Raw genomic sequence first — 20,941 nt, 5'->3', positions numbered from 1 at the left:
AGGTGGAACTGTCCTGATCATTAATGGTGGAAGCTAAGGGAGCTCTATGACTAATTTAATTCCATTGAGTAAGACTGATGTGCAGTAGAAAAGGCCAGATTCTCTGAACTGGCAAATTGCAGAGAAAGAAAATGTAGTTGCAACCAATTATTAGATAATGGCATGCTTCAGGCCAACACAGGCCCTTTTACGCATTACAGGTGACTAATTTATCTGCACTTTCTAGTTGCTCTGGCTTGTTGGGATCATTGTCAGGGGTTACGCTGTTTAAAGTGAGTCTGAAACCGTTTTAAAAATAAAAAACAGTTACTCTCCTAAGGAGAGGGAAAGCAGCCTACATTGCCTTCCCATTCTCCTTCCGGTGTCCTCGTTCCCTCGCAGGCTCCTCGGTTTGAATCTCTCACCACGGGAGACTTCGGCAATCTTCGGAAGTGTTTCCGAAGACCGTCTGCTCTGTACTGCGCATGGAGTGGTCCGTCTCCGAAAGTCTGAGTGTTTCTGAAGTCCTCCAAAGTTTCCCCAACCAGGAAGAGAGCAGTCCACGTCATGGATTGCAAACGAGGGAGCCTGTGGGGGAAAGCGGGGACTGAGAACTGGAAAGCTCTATAGGACTCCGAGCCTTCCCTCTCCTTAGGTGAGTATCTGTTTTTTATTTTAAGAAACGGTTCAGACTCCCTTTAATATGCTTTGCTTTAATAACATGAATGCAGTGGGAGGTGTGCTGTTCCTGGCAGCAGCGTACACAGCATGGCACTCTGTCATATGCTGCTCTCTCTACCATCCATCATAAGCTTTAAAGCAGCAGGGACAGCCATACCAGCCCAGGAAAAAAAACAACACATAATTAAATACTTGTTCTACCTGCATAACATATTTATTGTACTGTCCACATTTTGATTTCAGTGTATTTTTTATAGTAAATAAAGAGAACTGTTTCAGGTATTTTCCATTTTTACGTCTTCTGACTGAAGCCAATCCTGCTGTCATTTCCTCTTTTTTCACCTACAAAACATCACTGTCATTTTTAGCTTGCTTTGTAAATGTGAGCACAGCATAGATCAATTTCAGCAGCTTCACACTGAACTGCCCTCAGCCAATCAGTGAGGAGCAGGAATGTGGGAGGGGAGATGACCACCTTCCCTCTCGTAGGCAATGTACCAAATAGAGCCAGGCTGACTGAGATCAGATTTATTAGAGTAGAAACATTTATGGTGATATTGGAATGTTTGCAATGCAGGGTCAGGTTGTAGACTACATAATAAACAAAGAGCAGTGGGTAAATGGAATTTGATTTTTTTTTGGCTGACAATCCTGCTTTAAGGACAACTGAGAGCTACCTTTCACTGTGAATGTCTTTCTGTCCCATTTATCTTCCAGGTTGTGTGAAAGAGACCCGTATCAGCTGTACCAACGTCTAGAGCAACAAGCCCGCGAGTATGTGCTGGAAATGAAAGTCCGTCTCCTAAAGCATCTGTCTCTGGGCTTTAAGATGACGCCCAGCATACAGGGGCCTCCCCAAGCCCACCAGTTCATCTCCCTCCTCCTAGAAGAATACAGCGCCCTCTGTCAGGCGGCCTGCACAATCGGCACCTTCCTCGTCACTTTGGTAGGGGAAAAATGAGTCTCCATATCGCTTTCACTGACACTAGCGGGGTATTGGTGGCAGGCAATTCCTTTCGAGAGTTTAATATGCAGCATTCCTGTGTTTTCTTGTGTTGTAGGAAAACGAACATTTGAAGAAGTTTCAGGTGACGTGGGAGCTGCACAACAAGCATCTGTTTGAAAACTTAGTATTTTCTGAACCGTTACTCCAGAATAGTTTACCGACACTAGTTTCACAGTTAAGGTAATTCACTTTTACTACCCCCTTCAAGGAATAAAAAGATATTGTTCTTATGCTGCTTGTGGCATTTGATCAGGTCCCAGAAGCTTTCATCTGCTACGTTAATTATGATTTCTGAAAGCCTTTCGTAAAGGACAACTGAAGGGAGAGGGATATGGAGGCTGCTATATTTATTTCCTTTTCTACAATACCAGTTGCCTGGCAGCCATGCTGATCTATTTGCTTGTAGTAGAGTCCGAATCATAACCCTTAACCACATAACGACCAGCTAACGCCGATAGGCAGCTTGGGGATTTCCATGGAAACCGTTCCATGTCAGTTCACGGAGGGTGTCTCTGTGAACAGCCTGCGAGCCCCCGATCGCGGCTCGCAGGCTAAATGTAAACACGCGGGGAAGAAATCCCCTGTTTACACCCCGTATATGGCAGCAGCGCCGTAAAGGAGATCGGCGATCCCCGGCCTCTGATTGGCCGGGGATCGCTGAGGTCTGATAGGCTAAAGCCTATTAGATGCGTTACAGGACGGATCTCTGTCCTGTGCCACCCACAGCCAGAGCTAGAGGTAGGGAGGGTGACGGAGGGAGGAAAATCGCTGTGGAGGGGGGCTCCCCCCCCCCCCCCAGCAGGACATCCCCCTAGTGGGGGAAAAAAGGGGGGGGGGGGAGTCTGATCGCCCTGCCTCATTCTTGATCTGCACTGTGGGCCCCGGTCCTTAACCTGCCTGGCGTTCTATTAAGATCGCCAGGCAGGCTGCGGGAGGGTTTTTTTTTAATAAAAAAAAAACTATTTCATGCAGCCAACTGAAAGTTGGCTGCATGAAAGCCCACTAGAGGGCGCTCCGGAGGCGATCTTCCGATCGCCTCCGGCGCCCAGAATAAACAAGGAAGGCCGCAATGAGCGGCCTTCCTTGTTTTGCTTATATCGTCGCCATAGCGACGAGCGGAGTGACGTCATCGACGTCAGCCGACGTCGTGACGTCAGCCGCCTCCGATCCAGCCCTTAGCGCTGGCCGGAACTTTTTGTTCCGGCTGCGCAGGGCTCAGGCGGCTAGGGGGGCCCTCTTTCGCCGCTGCTCGCGGCGAATCGCCGCAGAGCGGCGGCGATCAGGCAGCACACGCGGCTGGCAAAGTGCCGGCTGCGTGTGCTGCTTTTTATTTCAGCCAAATCGGCCCAGCAGGGCCTGAGCGGCAGCCTCCGGCGGTACTGGACGAGCTGAGCTCGTCCAGACCGCCCAGCAGGTTAAAGAGACACTGAAGCGAAAAAAATATATGATATAATGAATTGGTTGTGTACTATAAATAATTACTAGAAGATTAGCAGCAAAGAAAATATTCTCATACTTTTATTTTCAGGTATATAGTGTTTTTTCTAACATTGCATCATTCTATAATATGTGCAGATTACACAACACTCAGCATTCAAAATGAGTCTTTCAGAGCAGTCCTCTGGCAGAGGAAAAGTAAACAGTTTAATTACAGTTGAGATAATAAAAGTCAGATAACAGCCCTCTCCAGGACTAACTTAGTCGGAGAGCTTAATAGCTTTTTTGCATAGAGATAACAACTGGAGTTTCTCAACTCTTCCTGTACTGGAAACAATTAGGCTGATGTATCTGATATTAATGTTTTATTTCTTAGCTGTACTACACATACAAATCATAATATCATTTTTTTTTTCGCTTCAGTGTCTCTTTAAGTGGTTAAACAAGCATGCACCTGATCTGTTAAATGCTTGTTCAGGGTCTGTGGCTAAAAGTATTAGAGGCAGAGCATCAGCAGGAAAGCCAGGTACCTGGTATTACTGATAAAGAAATAAATATGGCAGCTTCCACAGCTCTCTTGCTACAGTTGTCCTTTAAAGTGAAGCTAAACGCAGATTTTGACTCATTGGGAATAGCAGCAGAGAATTGTACTGTAAGCCATCATGCAAAGGTGGCCACACATGATGCAATAAACTGATCTGATTTTACAGCAATTCGATAAAAATGATCATTGGTACTGAAAAATCTTCAGCTTTTTTTTTTTTTTTTTTTTTTCCCCTTCATTCCAGCGAGAAATCTAATCAGATTTCCCACGTTTAATTTTTCACCACACCGTAAGTTGATCGGTAGTGGTGACGTTTTCTGATCAATTTTTATGTAAATTGAATGGTGTAGGGTAGATTGTCAATTTATTAATGTACGAAATCAAGCTATTTTTTGTTTTACTTTTTTCCCCCATAATTAAGGAAGAATTGAACACATCTGTGGAATATTGGTCAGATTTTTTAAATGTTACAAACAGACAAATTGATTGTAATTCTTGAATTGAAAATAAATGTAAGTAATTGTAGTGTTAGTGGCCATCTTAAGGCAGGTTTTGAATCAGGATGATACCATGTACTGGCTAACTTTGTAAGATGCAAAAAGAAAGCGTTCGACCCAATTTATAAAACTTTTTCAAGTTCAGTCTGCTGATATACAGTGTGACTATTTGATGAGGACCTATATGTTAGGTAAAAAGACTTGAATATTTTAAAGTAAGCCAATAAATGGTATCCTAATTCAAAACGTCATTCCTTTGACTCTCATTAGGGAAATTGTACTTGTGCCATGCCTTAAAGGACACCCGAGGTGAAAATAAACGAATGAAATAAACAATTGTATCTATCCTTCTCCTAAAATTTACTTTTTAAGATAATCCACAGTTATTTTATATGTAAATTTATTTTTAAGTATGCCAGAGCTAAAATCTAAGAACAATTGACCTTTTTATCTCTTTCCTGCTCTCAGAAGCCCTTTTCTGCTAGTGTTTTATAGTTGTAATTTCTTATCAGGGTCAGTAGTCTGACCCAGACCTGACAGGAACTGCCACTTACATAGCTGATGTTTAACTCTTTCAGGCAGTGAAAGAAAAAAAGGAACACAGCAGTTTTGTGTGCTAGATACTATGCATACACGTCTATCTCATGTCACATGCCACCTCGGGTTTCCTTTAAAAGTTATGCAGTGTAGACCTGTTCCATCCATCCATAGGAAAGGTAGCAGAAATGTCTTGCAAAGTTTTATATTCTGTACTTTTTTTTCTGGCATTCTTGCTTGACAACAGCTGTCATGTGATCGGACAGTAATTTTTACCCAACTTCCTGCAGGAAGCTTACTCTTTTGTGTTTGACCTCAGGCTCGGCACGGCGTCACATGACTCGTACAGTGAGGACATGTATAGTACCTTACTACAAAGGTACATTCAGCTGGAGCAAGAAATGGTTCAAATAGCAGAAGAGTGGCTGGAGTGTCAGAAGAGAATCGATAACTATGTGGATGAACAGGTAAGCCCTGATAGGTTCCAGTGTCTCCAGTACAGTAGTACAGCAGTTTGCCCTTCAACACCATTCTCTTAGCAGATGTCCACCTCTAAACGGAATAAGGAATGTTTATTTTGGTTTAAAATTTGTTTTAGATGGCTTTGAAAACCAAACACAGAATTGTTAACGAAGATTGGGATTTCTTTAAACAAAGGATATTTATTGAAGAACAAGTAAGGACGCAAACCTCTACTTCAGCTGTGCTTCAGATCTGAGTTCCATGGAGTAAAATCCATGAAAGTGTCAGCCCACCCCCAAGCTGATATTTCACTTACAGTTGGACATTGTTTGGCTGCATTACCCCTTTTCTATCAGAGAGTTTCAAAATGGGCCTGAGTCTGAAAGGTGCGTCTAGACCAGGGATGTCAAACCGGTCCTCCGAGGGCTGAGGTCCTCGCACATTTTTGACACAGCTCAAATTAATTGATGGGTCTGAATCGGGAAAGGTGTGGTTCATCAGGTAGAACACATTCATCTCTTTTTCAGTCTATCCTAAACACTGGCATGGATATGTCCCTCCTGGCCTGGAGTTCGACACCTGTGATCTAGACCAGTGTTCCCCAACCATGTCATCAAGGCCCACCAACAGTACTTGTTTTGCAGAAAACCACAAACATGCACAGGTGAGGTAATTAGTGTTGCAGCAGAGCTGATTAACTACCTCTGTGGATTTCCACAAAACATGCACTGTTGGTGGGCCTTGAGGACAGGGTTGGGGAACACTGGTCTAGACCATGCGGGTAGAGTGGTGGCACCTCCTCCTGTCTCGGCCCCCTGAGAGAGACCAGCGGACTGGAGGGTTCCTTGTCTGCAATCTGACCACCAACCACAGATTAAGGGCTCTCCCGCATAGGTGATGCTATCTCATAGAATTTGCGGGACCAATGAAATTCCTTATAAGCGGGAACATGATTAGATTATTACTATTAGAGAGATAAAAACAACTAAAAAGAGATAAACTAGGAGGCTTACCTCAATGAATTCAATATGCAAAATGAATTTATGAATTTGTCATCATTGAGGTAAGCCACCTACTTACTACTTTTAATAGTTATTATATTGGTTTTGTGTACCCTTGGGTGCCTCTTACACCTTTGTATTTTTTACCCTCCTTGTGAGGGGTGTATTTGGTCACTACGTGGCTGAAGCCACTTTTGAAGACCTTGTGGCTGTTTAAAGGGGGCAACCTCATCCAGGACCTCCGGGCCCCTAATTAGTCACGTTTGTGTATCTCCACCTACATCCAGTGGTTGATTGCCCCTCATGCAGCCGGCCTTTGAGCACCAGTTTTCTCTGATTTCCTACCTTCTCCCTGTTTGTGATGTAGTGCACCACTTGGGTTCCTGTTGTCTCTATGCGTTGTTTTTTTTTAGGGTGTTGATCACCCTCCCTTGCAGTGTTTAGAGAGATGTTCGATTGACCTGAGGTACCCTCTTAAGGGATTGGTGATTTTGCTTCGTGCAGGCTGGCTTTGGAGCCTAGCTTATTTTCCAAAATGTATTACTTGGTTAATACACTTCAGAGGCTCTCTAGATCGAGAGAAGATTATAGCAGGTTCATGCCGGTACTACAAGGTGTCTTCACTCTCTGTCACATTTAGAAATGCTGCACGCTTGCTTAAAGACACTGAAGTCTCTTTTTTTTTTTTTTTTTATTATCATCCAGTCAGCATTAAATCCTAAGCAGATTCGCTGCATCCCCGTGGCAAAACAAGTGATTTATGGCTTAGATATAGCCATGCAAAGTTCCAGGGCTTGCATCATTCTCCTTCCTCTAAGAGGCAGAGCTGTGTGCAGTAGCTCTGCCTCTACTGGAGTCAATCTCTGCCGATCTCCTCTTCTCCTCGCCCCTCTCAACCTTTTCACTGAGAGGCGTGGGGAGAGGTGGAGATCCACATAGATTGACTGCATAGGAGGCAGAGATACAACACAAAGCTCTGCCTCCCCAGGGCAGCACAATCTGCGACCTGCAAAGCCATGGAACTTTGCAGGGCTGTGTCTAAGCCATAAATCACTTGTTTCGCCAGGGGATGTGGCGAATCTGCTTAGGATTTAATGCTGATGCTGACTGGATAAGAAATTTAAGGTAAAACAAGACTTCAGTGTCTCTTTAACTGGCTATTAGGTACCAGGTGGGAGCCTGGTGAAGAAATGCTGCCATGTGGATATCAGAAATTGGTATAATAATTGATCCTGCCAGTCTGACTACATCTGAAATGCCAGTGTAGGGTGAGCTGACCCTTTCACAAGCTACAATGTTTCCAAATCATATTTTTTCTTTTGATGATCAACTTGTTTGCTTTACTTTGCTTATTGGGCATTGAATGGGGTGCAGCATCTCTGACCTTTCTCTTTTATTAATTGTATCTGTGGGCGTGTTCAAATCCTTGCTCTCCCACTGCACCATTCCGAGTATATTGTACAGCTCCGCCTCCTTCCCCTTAATCCTGCTGTGCTATCAGAATGTACAGATTGGGGTTTTAAAGGGAATCTACAGTGTGAAAATAAACTTATGATATGATTTGTATGTGTAGTACAGCTGAAAAAATAAAACATTAGCAGCAGAGATTTGAGTCTAATTTGAGTCTAAAATTATTTACAGTACAGGAAGAGTTGAGAAACTCCAGTTATCTATGCAAAAGAGCTTCATTGAGCTCTGCAACTTTCAAAGTCAGCAGAGAGCTCTGTCTTCTGAAGCTTATCTCAACTGTCTGTCTGTATTTTGTTTTGTTTTTTTCTGCAGAGAAGAGTTCAAAAGTTCATCAGCCTGCTCTGTGAAATAATTTAGAATGCTGAGTGTAATGTATAAACTGTAAATATTAGAGAATGATGCAATGTTATAAAAAAAAGCTATGTAACAGAAAATAAGAGACTAATTTCTTTGCTGCTAATGTTCTATCAATTATCTGTACTACACAACCAATTTATTATATCATAAAAAATTTTTTCGCTTCAGTGTCACGTTAACCTTTTTTTTTTTTTATTGTTTTATTAATCTCTGTAAATTGTGATGTGATCAGCAGCCACTGTGCTTGAACCCGATTAGTATTTTGGTAGACAGTTAATCAGGGTTTTTCTGGGCATAACCTGGACACAAGTGAGCTTACCCTGGCACATTTGAGTTTCTCACTCTTGAGCCTCAGCAGCATTGTTCATTCAGCTTTATTTAGCAAATTTATCTGTTCTGAACTTGAGTCGCTTCGATAGGATGAAGATAACATTTTTACACTTGTATGTTGTTGAACATGAAATGTATGACATGGTGTTACTGGATATTTTAGTGAACAATGCATGTCTTACTAGCTACTATTTTCTTTTCTCTTCTGTAGTTGAACAACAAAAAAGCGTTAACTGGAGAGAACAATTTTGCAGATAAAATGCGGCACATGTTATCAACTCGGATGTGCATGTCAGACTGTCCTAACTGTAATTACAGGAGAAGGTGAGTGTGTGCTGAGGGATGGCCTGTCCTGACTGGATGCTGCTCAGGTTAGTGTACCTGAAGGAAAATATGGGGGAAAAGTTACTTACCTCAGTAGAGGAAAGCCTGTAGATCATACAGAGGCTTCCCTCGCCCCCTCTACCTCACAGTCCTGGCACTGAGACTTTCTGAATCTATTTGACAAGGGCTTGTTGAATGGGTTAATGGAGCCATGGATTTTCCTTCCATGCACAAGCGGCTCTGTGCTATTGCATAGGTGCAGGTAGTCAGCGTTTGTGCAGCTATACTCGTTCATGGACGAAAGTGTGGCCACGAAGAAGAAAAGGGATCCAGCAGTTGGTTTAAAGGATACTCAAGGTGACATATCAGGTATGTAAGCGGCAGTTCGTTCCTGTCTGGGTCAGGAATGGGTCAGACTACAGTGTGTGACCCTCACTGATAAGAAATTCCATCTATAAAAGCCTTTCCTAGCAAAAATGGCTTCTGAGCGCAGGAAAGAGATAAAAAGGTTAATAGTTCATAGATTTTAGCTCTGGCATACTTCATTAAATGTCATAGAGCAAAAACAGCAAAAACGTAAAAAGATTTAATTATAAAATAAAACTGGAATATCTTAAGTCATTTTTAGGAGAAGGGAGGATAGACACAATTGTTTATTTCATGAGTTTCTTTTCACCCTGGGTGTCCTTTAAAGTCATAGGTTTTCTGTCAAGGAGTGTCCCTGTAAATAAAAAATAATAAAATACACACACAAAAACCCACAGTTTCTTGGCATATGAGAGCCCCCCCCCCAAAAGGAAAATAAAATAAGAGTCGCTGCGTTTTGTATTCCAAATACAGGGAGTCCCTGACTTGCGAACGCCCACCTATACGACCACTCCTCTCTCCCTCCCCAATACTATACGATGTAATATTCGTATAGAAGTGTAGTTTTCGTATAAAATTATCTCTTGCTGGTAGTTTTTACCTGTTTACTGTGTATAATGTTTAGCCGTGATGGTACGTAAATCATATTTATAGTTACAAATCGAGTCTTTCTTCCAAATATTGTTTTCAAAAGATTAAGCTATTCATCTTTTAGCGCCAGCCATTCAGTGCCACAGTGATTGTTTATTCTGTGTTTACGTGTGTTGTCGTCTTTCCAGTAATGCGAAGCACAAAGCTCTTGCTGATAATTTCTAGGTTTGCACGCTGTAATTATGAAGTGTGTAGAGTGTCGCTGATTTGATTTGCACTTCTCTCAGATGTTAATTTATGTTCTGCTTAGCATGTTACTGTGTTTGATTTCTTTCTAACAGGTGTACCTGTGATGACTGCAGCCTTTCGCACATCCTAACGTGTGGTATTATGGATACGCCTATAGCAGATGATATCCACCTAAACCCCTTACCACCACTACAAGTAGACTCCACTCCAGACTACCTGTCAGAGATCCATCCGCCCAGCATGTCCTCTGCCAGTTCAGGCTCTGGCCCCAGCTCTCCCATCACTATCCAGCAGCACCCCAGGCTGATCCTTGCAGACAACGGCTCTGCACCCACATTGTAAGTTCCTTCTATGCTTCGTGACTCTCCCCGCCATCCTTAGCTGTTGTAAGTGGTCTGATTGTTTTGTGAGGCAGGGAACACACTTGTCTTTCTGCATACTTTTTCTGCACACCAAGTGTTTTGTATGCAGGAATTTTTCACAGCAGCTGATGTAATTAATAGAGAAAACTGTCAAAATGTGCTGAGTCATTACGCAGAATGTCCGTTTTTTTCTGCGTGCGAAAAACATATTAAGGCCCCCTGCGCACTGCTATTCCGATTTTCCCTAGATGCTATCAAAAGAAAAACGCAGCATGCAGTACCAATTAAAAATCAGAATCGCATGTAGTGTGCAAGAGGCCGAAGTGTGAACGACCCATTGATTAACATTCAAGTTAATGTTAAGAAAACAGTCAAGTGTGTCCCCTGCCTCACTGATCTGGCCACTTATATAATGCTTGCTTTGAGGGCTGTTGAACGGCTTAGGGTGCCCATACATCGCTGGATTCTTGGCTTCAATATCTGGCTGATTCGATCAAAATGATTGGTGGTGGTGTGTGCAATCACAAGCCTGGAGGGATTACTTCAGATAACCCCGAGACCCTTCTCCCTTCATGTCAGGCTCTGTACTTTATACTTTAGGTTCTTTCATAAGTAGATTTATTTCTTCTGATCTTTGAATACAGCTTCAACAATCCACAGCTAGTATTTTTGTTTTTAGTGGTTGCTGTGCTTTGCTCAATCAAACTCCTGTATCATTTAATTATTTCAGTATGGAGAATTCCCTCTCCAGGAATCCCACCCATGTGCTGAAATAACAGATATTGGTGTTGTGCTCAGCTGGTCGATGCTCTATAATGAGGAATAAACAGCTGAGGAGGTGACACACCCTTCCTATGACCTTGATTTTAGAGGCAGAGACATAAACTGCTGGAGGGAGTAATCCCGTTATATCGGTTTTGCCTGAAAATTCCTTTTATGGTCCATATGAAAACTAAAGCTGGTTTGTTTTTTTTCCCTTGCAGCGGTAGTGATGATGAAGATGGGACTCCTTTATCAGCAAAGTTTGCTCATATTTATCCGTTAAACAGTTACGATGATGCCGAGGTCGTCGCCAGCATGAACGGTATTCATAGCGAGCTGAATGGTGGCGGGGAAAACATGGCGCTGAAAGACGAGGTGCGATCATTTCCATCAGACATAGGCTTGCGCCCCCTCCTGGGTCTCAGCAGAAATGTTTATGCTGTGTGTTTTGCAGTCTCCCTCAGTGAGCAGCACGAGCAGCAGCTCGTCAGAGGCAGACGATGAGGAGGCCGACGGGGAGAGCGGCGGCGAGCAGGCCGACTGTCATAAACAAGAAATTCATGTTGGTAGAAGGTCCCCGAGGAAGGATGGAGTAAAAATGGACAGCCCACCTCCGTCTTACCTCAGTCCACAGGTGATAATTGTTTGCATTCTATAACTATTAAACATGAAGAAAAATATCTATTGCAGTAGTCATAGTGTCCATATCTTATCTGGAATTATCTGAAATGGGATGTTTGCTTGCATTTTGAGATGAGCTTGTTGCTGTAGCTAGAAAAAACTTCACACGATCCTGTTGACACGGCACAGTTCAGCAAAGCCACACAGACCAGGTAAAAAAAAAATCAGGGGACATACAAAGATCTATATTGTAAAAAAGGGGTTTACATATATATTTTGGGCATTCTCTATTTTTGGGCCATCTTCATTTTTGGATGTTTAAGTAGCTCTGCTATATTGTAGTTGCATTACTGTAAAGGATCGTGGGCAATATGTTTTTTTTTTTAATAATGAACATAGTGGTATTCTGACTCTACTTAAAGAGAGTCTGAAGCGAGAATAAATCTCGCTTCAGACCTCATACTTAGCAGGGGCATGTGTGCCTCTGCTAAAACGCCGCTATCCTGCGGCTTAACGGGGGTCCCTTCACCCCCAAATCCCCTCCGTACATCGCGGAATCTCTTCCGCATTGGGGCAGGGCTAACCGCCGCAGCCCTGCCTCCCGCGCATCTATCAGAAGCGTACCTCCGCCTCTCCCCCGCCCCTCTGTCTTCCTTCACTGAGAGGGGTGGGGGAGAGGTGGCGATGCGCGTCTGATAGACGCGCTGAGAGGCAGGGCTGCAGCCGTTAGCCCTGCCTCCAGGAAGAGCAAAATATACGACCAATTTGGTCGTTGATTTTGCGGGGGAGGGGGGGGGGGTGTTGGGGGTGAAGGGACCCCCGTTTAGCCGCGGGATAGCGGCGTTTTAGCAGGGGCACACGTGCCCATGCTAACTATGAGCTCTGAAGCGAGAATTATTCTCGCTTCAGTGTCTCTAACTACTTTAGCCTTATTTATTTATTGTATTTATAAAGCGCCAACATATTACGCAGCCTTTAGGGCGTATCACCTATGTCTACCTATGCATCTTGGACTTGGGAGCTACAGTATGTCCATAAAATAAACCGTCGCCACGGCCAATTGCACCAGTGCTTGTTCCCGCCGCTGCCCGTAGTTCTAGGTCCCTGTGTCAATGATCAAGGCATCAATGAGATGCCTGTGGTAAAACACACGCGTTGCTTCCTGTTTCGTGTACTGAAAGCACGCGCAGGAAGATGATGACTGAGGACATCTGGTGACCAAATAGTAAAATTAGACTTGCATACAATTTTTTTAATAAACAGACCTACGCAGAATTTTAAATTAACTCCTTACTTCCCACACGCTCCCAACAACACCCAAATAAATGGGTGCCCTTAGTGTAGCTAGGCATGGGTGCCCTAAGTATAGCCAGGAGGGGACGCAGCGCATGAAGGGGGAGCGATGCCCACACACAGCGGCGGGGAGGGGGGCCCCTCCCCCCCTTTCCTCCTTTACTTTGAGCTCCCCCATCAGCGCTTCCTTCTGCGGCGTTAACTAGTAGCAGTAGCGGCGGTGAAAAGGGAACGTGGACTCACTACTATGCTCCACGCCGGAGATCTTCTCTGTAACAGCGCCGATGACGCTGCTTCCTGTTTATCAGGAAGTAGCGTCATCGGGCGCTGATACAGAGAAGATCCTCCAGCGTGGTCCACGTTCCGTTTCCGCCGCCACTACTGCTGCTAATTAATGCTGGAGGAGGAAGCGCTGATGGGGGAGCCCAAGGTGGGGGAGGGGGGAAGTGGCCCCCCTCCCCGCCGCTTTGTGGGCAACGCTCCCCCTTCAAGCGGTGTGTCCCCTCCTAGCTCCTGCCCCCAAAATGGCCCTGGGCGCCGGGCCCCTCCGCGGCCGCATCCCTTGCAGCCCCTATTGTTATAGTGATAAAGCTGTTGGCGAATGAATGAGGAGAGCTGAAATTATGCATAAGGTGAAAAAACACTGAAGGCTGAAGCCATAATAAAAATGGCTTTTTTCCTTATATATAGCAGGGGCATGTGTGCCCCTGCTAAAACGCCGCCATCCCGCGGCTAAACAAGGGTCCTTTCCCCTCCAAATCCCCCCTGTGCTGCCCGGGGAGCGCTTCCGTGTGAGGCGGGACTATGAGCTGCAGCCCTGCCTCACACGCGTCTATCAGCGGCGGATCTCCGCCTCTCCCCCGCCCCTCTGTCTTCCTTCGCTGAGAGGGGCGGGGGAGAGGTGGAGATCAGCCGCTGATAGACGTGTGTGAGGCAGGGCTGCAGCTCATAGCCTTGCCTCACACGGAAGCGCACAGGGGTAGCAAAATCTACGACCAAGTTGGTCGTGATTTTGCAGGGGGTCCTTTCCCCTCCAGATTTGGAGGGGAAAGGACCCTCGTTTAGCTGCGGAATAGTGGCATTTTAGCAGGTGCACACATGCCCCTGCTATATATAAGAAAAAAAGCCATTTTTATTATGGCTTCAGACTCTCTTTAAGGCCCTCTGGTTACATAATACAGGATGCATTACATGAAATTCTACCTTTAGGGCACTTTGCACCATTAAATACTCCCACATCTCCCTCCCCACATCACCTGTAAAGCCTCTGGCATGAGATTTTATATTTTGCATGCTGGGAAGGAGTCGTCAATGATAAAGGTGGAGGAAAACTTAGAGTTAACCCGAGGTGAGAATATGGATGCTGCCATATTTATTTCCTTTCAAACAATACCAGTTGCCTGGCAGCCCTGTTGATCTATTTGGCTGCCGTAGTGTCTGAATCACACCAGACACAATATTGTCCGAAACACCTGATCTACATGTTTGTTCATGGTCTACGGCTGAATATATTAGAGGCAGAGGATCAACAGGACAGCCAGGTAACTGCTATTGCTTAAATAGAAATTAATATGGCAGCCTCCATATCAATCACACCTCAGGTTCACTTTAAGGGCCCGTTTCCACTAGGGCGAATTCGCATGCGTGGCCTGCATGCGAATTCGCATAGGCAATGAAAGTGGATGGGACTGTTTCCACTTGTCAGGATTTCTGAGCGGTTTTCTGTGCAGGATTTTTCTGCACGGTAGAGCCTGCAGAATTCGCCTGCGTGAGGAATGCAGGCGATTCGCACATAATGCATTTAATAGGGAAAACGCACATGCGTTTTTTGCCGCAATTTCGCGTGCGAATTCGCATGAAAACTAATGCAAATTGAACCAGGCAGTGACCTGGTTGAATTTGCATATACCCTGCCTATGCGAAATCGCGGCAAAAATCGCCCGCGGAATCGCATCCGCATGCGATTTCGTCAGCGGTGGAATCCCGGTGATTCGCACCGCACTAGTGGAAACGGGCCCTGAGGAATGCCTCCTGACCCTTAACAAGATGGACCCAGCTGTGAGCCCAGTTGCTGCCCTAGTTGCAATGATTTCAGTCTTTTAGTTTGTACCTGGAATGTTGTCCATACCATTTCAAGGACGGGGAGATCTTAGGCAGGTTGCAGCCCTGTGTAACATGCTCACGCTTGCTTGCCTCTCATGTTGCAGGTGGACTCCATACCAAATTCATGCGAGTGTCATGCGTGTAAGCAAGAGGTCTCAGGCATGTCCCCATCCGCACTGGTAGCAGGACGTCTCCCTACAGGACATCAGTTCATTAATCCAGATAAACCAGCACATCCAGCACTTCACCTTTACCCCCACATTCATGGACATTTACCCCTGCACACGATCCCCCACCTACCCCGACCCCTTATTCACCCCACCCTATATGCAGCTTCTCCGTTTGCACATAATAAGGTAAGTGTTCTGAGGAAACCGCTTGTTCTGTTAATGGCTACATTCTATTTTTTTTTATTTTTAAATGCTGAGCTTACTTGTAAGTTGTTCATGTAAGTATCTAGGAGTCATGTTTATATGAAGTCCTTATTGAGCTGTATTTTTCAGTCTTGCTAACAATTACAGTGGCCTTGCTTATTGCGTATAGTAACACTACCGATTAAAATGTTTTTAAACTGGGATGGAATAGTTTGTGTAAGTGTTTCTAAGTACTGCTGTATATTGCTCCCTGTTAATCTCTTTCATTAATGTTATCAAATTAATTTCACAATTCACTGAGGGTGACTGGCCAGGGTGACCAATGAGGGAAGGGGGGAATCCCTCTGGTTACATCTGTTAACCCTGTGTGTACTTTATAGCTTTAGCAGATGACAGGTCTCACTAGCTTAAAGAGAACCAGAGACGAAGCACCCTCATGCATTTTATTACATTTATCAGTGGGAACATGACAGTAAACACCTATCATGCTTTTAGTTTTATTCTTCTCAGTCTAATCTATCTGTTATCAGCTGTGATAACAGTCCACCGACTGATTCAGTCTAGGTTTGACCTGGAATCCTTATAGCTGAGTCGCTCTTCTATGGAGTCTTTTCAAGCCCAAGCCTGCCCCCTCCTAGCTCAGATTTCCTACTCAGAGCTGTTGACATGGGAGGGGCTGCTGCTGCCGAGAAAGAAGCTCTGAAACAGACAAGTGTATCTGTGTGCACTGTGTAGCCAGTCATTCTCTACTGTATGCAGTTTTATTTCTATGAGAGACACTTCCTACAGGCAGCCGCACAGCATGCCAGAATAATAAAGTTGAAAGCAGACAGATGAAAGGCTGCAGCAGCCCTGCTTGTCTATAGTCTCATAGAGGCTAGACAGCACATCCAGAACAACTCATAACCTGGAAGCAGACTGTATATGAGCCGGCGGCCATATTGGATATTTCCTGGAGCAATAATGGATAAAAAAACACTCAAAAAGGCACACCAGAGTGGCGAAATTATCAGGTAGAGCATTTATTCTTCACAAGCTATCGACCGATAAGTTTATTTTGTGTGAATCGTTCATCTCTGGTTCCCTTTAAACTGCAGCGGTTTGTCTCTCTGAATGAGCCGTCTGAGGTGAATGGAGGAAATGTGTCTGTTATGTGCAGCATAAAGTAAACATTTTATAATTGTATGTGAAACCTAATACCAAGGCAGGATTTCCATACTAAAGAGGGTTTTTTTTGCTTTCAAAGAAAAATACTCTGTAGTCTTGTGAGATATGCAGAGACCAGCACTGGCTGTGTCACATTTCTCAAGAAGCATAGACTCCCCTTTGGTAATGGTTTGTTCCAATGCAGCTACAATCAACACACAACGAATAGCCGATTACAGTCAGGTCCACTTTACTGAACGGACCTGACTGGAATCGACCATTTCCGAGCCGAGAGCCGCTACTGCACTGGTTCGGGAAGGTAAATATTTACATGGCTGCCGTTCTGGGACCTCTAGCGAGACCACCGTGGGACGGAGGATGACAGGGGAAGCCTCGATAGGCTCCAGAGGCTTCCCTCTCCCGAGGTAAGTACACCCAGGGGCATTTTTTTGTATACAGATTCTCTTTAAAGTTATTGATTACAACGTAGGTACTGCAGGCCAAAAAAATAATTGTAGCCCAGACTATGGCTCGAGTACTGCAGCCAAAATAATAAAAAATGGTCATTACATGCCTTTTTTGTAAGAAAATAAGGATGGCAGCCCTCATGTTCCTCTGAATTCAGGTATATGCCGCTCATTTATATCCACATGCTACAGTCCTTCTAATTCCAAGATATGTGGAAAGAACAAGGATATTGGGGGTGGCATTACAGTGGTGATGAAGAGCCTACAGTAAAGCAGCTTCTGGAAAGGCCTCTTTGGCTATAGCTCTGTGTATCCCAGTGGCAGTGCGGACTTGCATGTTAGTTTTTAACTGTTAGAGATCCCGAGGCGAAGCTCTAGTTCAGAAGATCACTCTTCCTTGAGGAGAGGGAAGCTTTTGGTCCTCCACTGCTGCCTCCGGCTGATCAGGGCTGGGCTCCTCTTCCAGCAAAAAGTGTGGCCGTGCTGCAGCTGCGTGAGCATAGTAGCGCTGAACAACTCCCTTGCTACACCGGCGTGGCCATATTAATGAAGGCACAGTATGGCCACACTTGAAAACCAGCGCAGCCCTGATCAATTACCCACAAGCCCTTGTCCATAATCTTTGGGCTTCGCTCTCAGCAACGAGGGTCCCATGCTTCAGCTCGGGTACACTTTAAAGGGAAGGTCCAAGCAAAATAAAAAAAGTGAGTTTCACTTACCTGGGGCTTCTACCAGCCCCATGCAGCCATCCTGTGCCCTCGTAGTCACTCACTGCTGCTCCAGTCCCCCGCTGGCAGCTTGCCGACCTCTGAGGTCGGCAGGCCGCATTGCGTACATTTTTACGCATTCCCGCTAGTGCAGGAACATTAACACATACATTTTTACGCGTTAGTGGTTCAATGCGTAAAATTTTACGCATTGAACCAGTAACGCGTAAAAATGTATGTGTTAATGTTCCTGCACTAGCGGGAATGCGTAAAAATGTACCCAATGCGGCCCGCCGACCTCTGAGGTCGGTAAGCTGCCAGCAGGGGACTGGAGCAGCAGTGAGTGACTATGAGGGCACAGGATGGCTGCATGGGGCTAGTAGAAGCCCCAGGTAAGTGAAACTCATTTTTTTATTTTGCTTGGACCTTCCCTTTAAAGTGAACCCGAGGTGAGAGGCATATGGAGGCTTTCCTTTTAAATAATACACAATGCCTGGCTCTCCTGCTGATCTTCTGCCTCTTAATAGTTTAACCTTTTGAGGGGACCATAGGCTTACACACCCCTAGTAACCAGGCTATTTTTTTTTACAATTCAGGCCACTGCAGCTTTAAAGGGAAACTTAAGTCAACTTTAAAAAATTAGATTTACTCACCTGGGGCTTCCCTCAGCCCCCATCGGCCGATCGGTGCCCTCGCAGCCCCGCTCTGACGCTCCAGGACCCGCCGGCGAGCACTTCCGGTTTGGCCGTCACCGGCCGACAGGCATGGGAACGCGAGTGATTCTTCGCGTTCCCAGCCTGTATATCGCCCCCTATGCTGCTATTGCGATCAGCTGGGAATCCCAATTCTTTCTAGTCTATCATGTAGCGAGCCCTGGGCTCGCTACATGATATAAGAAAAAAAATAAAAAAAAAACTGCTGCGCTCCCTCCTGGCAGAATTTTTTATACCGCCAGGGGGGTTAAAAGGAAATAAATATGGCAGCTTCCAATAGGTCTCAAACCACAGGTTCCTGTTAAATAATCTGTACAGTAGTTCCGGTGTGTGCTGTAGCTTTGTCTTTATGTAGTGGCAGTTACCTGTATTTTAATGGAATAATGTTTGACAAATGATGTTTTTGTTCAGGCCCTGCCTTCTACGCAGAACCACACTAACAAGCATCAGGTATTCAACGCCTCCCTACAGGATCACATGTACCCAAGTTGTTTTGGCAATTCTCCCGAATGGAGTAGGTCAAAATTTATAAGCCTCTGGGGGTCAGAAATGATGAATGAAAAAAACTGGACAACGTCTTTTCTACCTGACCCTCTGGCTGGTAAGCCACTTTTTTTTAATTTTTATTTTTTTATTCATTTCTTAATAAACTTTAAATTAAAATTTGTGCTCAAAGAAGCTAGCGCTTCCTTATGTCTGCAGATTTGATTATGGAGGGATCTATCTAATCTGTGTATGGGAACGTCTAGCGCTGATACACATGATGCAAATTTTCCATCCAGTAATTTCCAACTGGTCTGATCTGCTTCCGATCGAGGAAGGGACTGATTTTGAGATCCGTATTGCACAAAATCGATCCCTTTCTGGATTCAGAAGCAAATCGGACATGTTTTAAATTATCACATGAAGGGACATTTCCTGTCAATCTGATGGGAAAATTGCATCGTGTGTACCAGGCATTGCATGTCTGCACTATGCATGTTACAGGGCCAGAGTTAGGACACCTATGAATACTGGGGTACGTCTGCGCAGTGTAGGTGACTACGCAAGAAAATGTATTCTTTTGTGCTAAGACCCCGGCTTTTGGCTTGGCTGTGGGGATAGCAGTAGTTCCTGGATGATTTTTTGTGAATTCTTTTGTATGGATATTTTCATGTGAGTGGGAAAAGGGTTAACTGTCTTTGCCATTTTTTTCCCACACCCCCTTTAGCACCTCCCTAATAAGTTATTTAAATGTCCTAAATTGAGGCAATGTGCCTGGATTTTTTTTTGTACCAGGCATTAGATTCTCTTCCTCTCCCACGGCCCCCTACAGGAGATAGTAAGGGAAGAGCTCTGAGAACAGATCAGTTTGACTTTTCCTCTGATCACAAAGCTGACCTTGCCCTGCTCTTCCCTATCGTCCTCCACTAGAGGGAGCAGATGGAGTAGCGGGATGGAGTCATGTGATTGAAGATCTTCCTCTAGTACGGTAGCTCTGTACTGTGTGCACATCTTTACGCCAAATGGCTGACCTGTACAATTGGAATGGGCAACAGCTGCATCAAATATGGAAGATATCTAAAACAGGCCATACACACACATTGATTTTCCTGTTTGGTTCCTGGCAGGTGCAATTACTCTTTTTGGCTACAATCTAGACTGTTGACCGGACATAAAATCACCATGTCTGAGGTGATAGAAGTATAAACCTACTTACCTGGGGCTTCCTCCAGCCCCCTCTAGGGCTTGGGCTCCCTCATTGTTCTCCCAAGATGCTCTGTTCTCCTGCAGTCTCTAGTAAATTACCCATTTGGACTCTTCTGCACATGCATGGTCCTGGCATCGCGCCCCTTGATCGCGCTCCCATGACCAGGAGCTTGTAGCTGCGCAGAAGGCTTCCGGCCATGGGAGCATGACCAAGGAAGCATGTGGACAGGGCTGTGCATTGCAGTAGTTGGCATTTACCAGAGCTAACTATGGAAGAATGGAGCGGCCCGGGAGGGCGGCGAGGAATCCAAAAGCCAACGGGGGCTGGAGGAAACCCCATGTAAGTATAAATGCTTGTGCTTCCATAATCTCAGGTTTTCTTTGAAGGACAGCCGCTGCCCCTATATGGTTACTACTACCTTTGCACTGTGTATGGAATTGAACCTTACATCCCAGAACTGTGCCACAGAGCTGACATTTTCCCTGGTTACCTGCCTGGCAGCAGTTAGAACCTTCCTGCGAGCTTCAGAAATCATGTTTACTTTGATCTGCTTGTTTTGGATGTTTCAGGCCACACAAGGCTCTGTATTCAGAGGTAATTTGATTTTCTCTTTTGTTCTTGTCATGCATAATAACTCGGAGCAGTTTCTGCTCAGCACAATTGATCTGCGTTTCCTTTATGATCTAGTCATGAGACAGAGGTGCTGAGAGCACACAGCCAGGTCATGTTTCTCATTAGATGGGATTACTGAAGAGAAATATCCTAGAAATGTTCAATCAGCCACCAGTTAGCAACAATTCCAGTGTGCTTGTATACTGAGAAATGACTAGTTTGTATGAAATTGCCAATACTGTTCATTGGTTTAGTACTTG

At 44.9% G+C, this 20,941-nt stretch overlaps 1 protein-coding gene across 3 annotated transcripts in view; it reads left to right on the top strand.

The window, feature by feature from the left end:
- Nucleotides 1-20,941, top strand: part of FAM193A (family with sequence similarity 193 member A) — a 127,561-nt gene that overhangs the window by 80,308 nt on the left and 26,312 nt on the right. For 2 of the 3 annotated variants that reach the window (XM_068275897.1, XM_068275879.1), the window contains 10 exons: nt 1,378-1,606; nt 1,722-1,846; nt 5,001-5,148; nt 5,280-5,357; nt 8,513-8,625; nt 9,924-10,169; nt 11,177-11,330; nt 11,410-11,589; nt 15,077-15,328; nt 18,791-18,980. In XM_068275897.1, the coding sequence (XP_068131998.1) occupies nt 1,378-1,606; nt 1,722-1,846; nt 5,001-5,148; nt 5,280-5,357; nt 8,513-8,625; nt 9,924-10,169; nt 11,177-11,330; nt 11,410-11,589; nt 15,077-15,328; nt 18,791-18,980 (1,715 nt within the window). The remainder of the gene's footprint in view (nt 1-1,377; nt 1,607-1,721; nt 1,847-5,000; nt 5,149-5,279; nt 5,358-8,512; nt 8,626-9,923; nt 10,170-11,176; nt 11,331-11,409; nt 11,590-15,076; nt 15,329-18,790; nt 18,981-20,941) is intronic. The other variant, XM_068275887.1, reaches the window with a different exon arrangement.

Source organism: Hyperolius riggenbachi, chromosome 1 (assembly GCF_040937935.1).
Source record: "Hyperolius riggenbachi isolate aHypRig1 chromosome 1, aHypRig1.pri, whole genome shotgun sequence".
Taxonomy (NCBI): Eukaryota; Metazoa; Chordata; class Amphibia; order Anura; family Hyperoliidae; genus Hyperolius; species Hyperolius riggenbachi.
The sequence above is the reverse complement of the archived record's forward strand: the minus strand, read 5'-3'. Positions and strand labels throughout refer to the sequence as shown.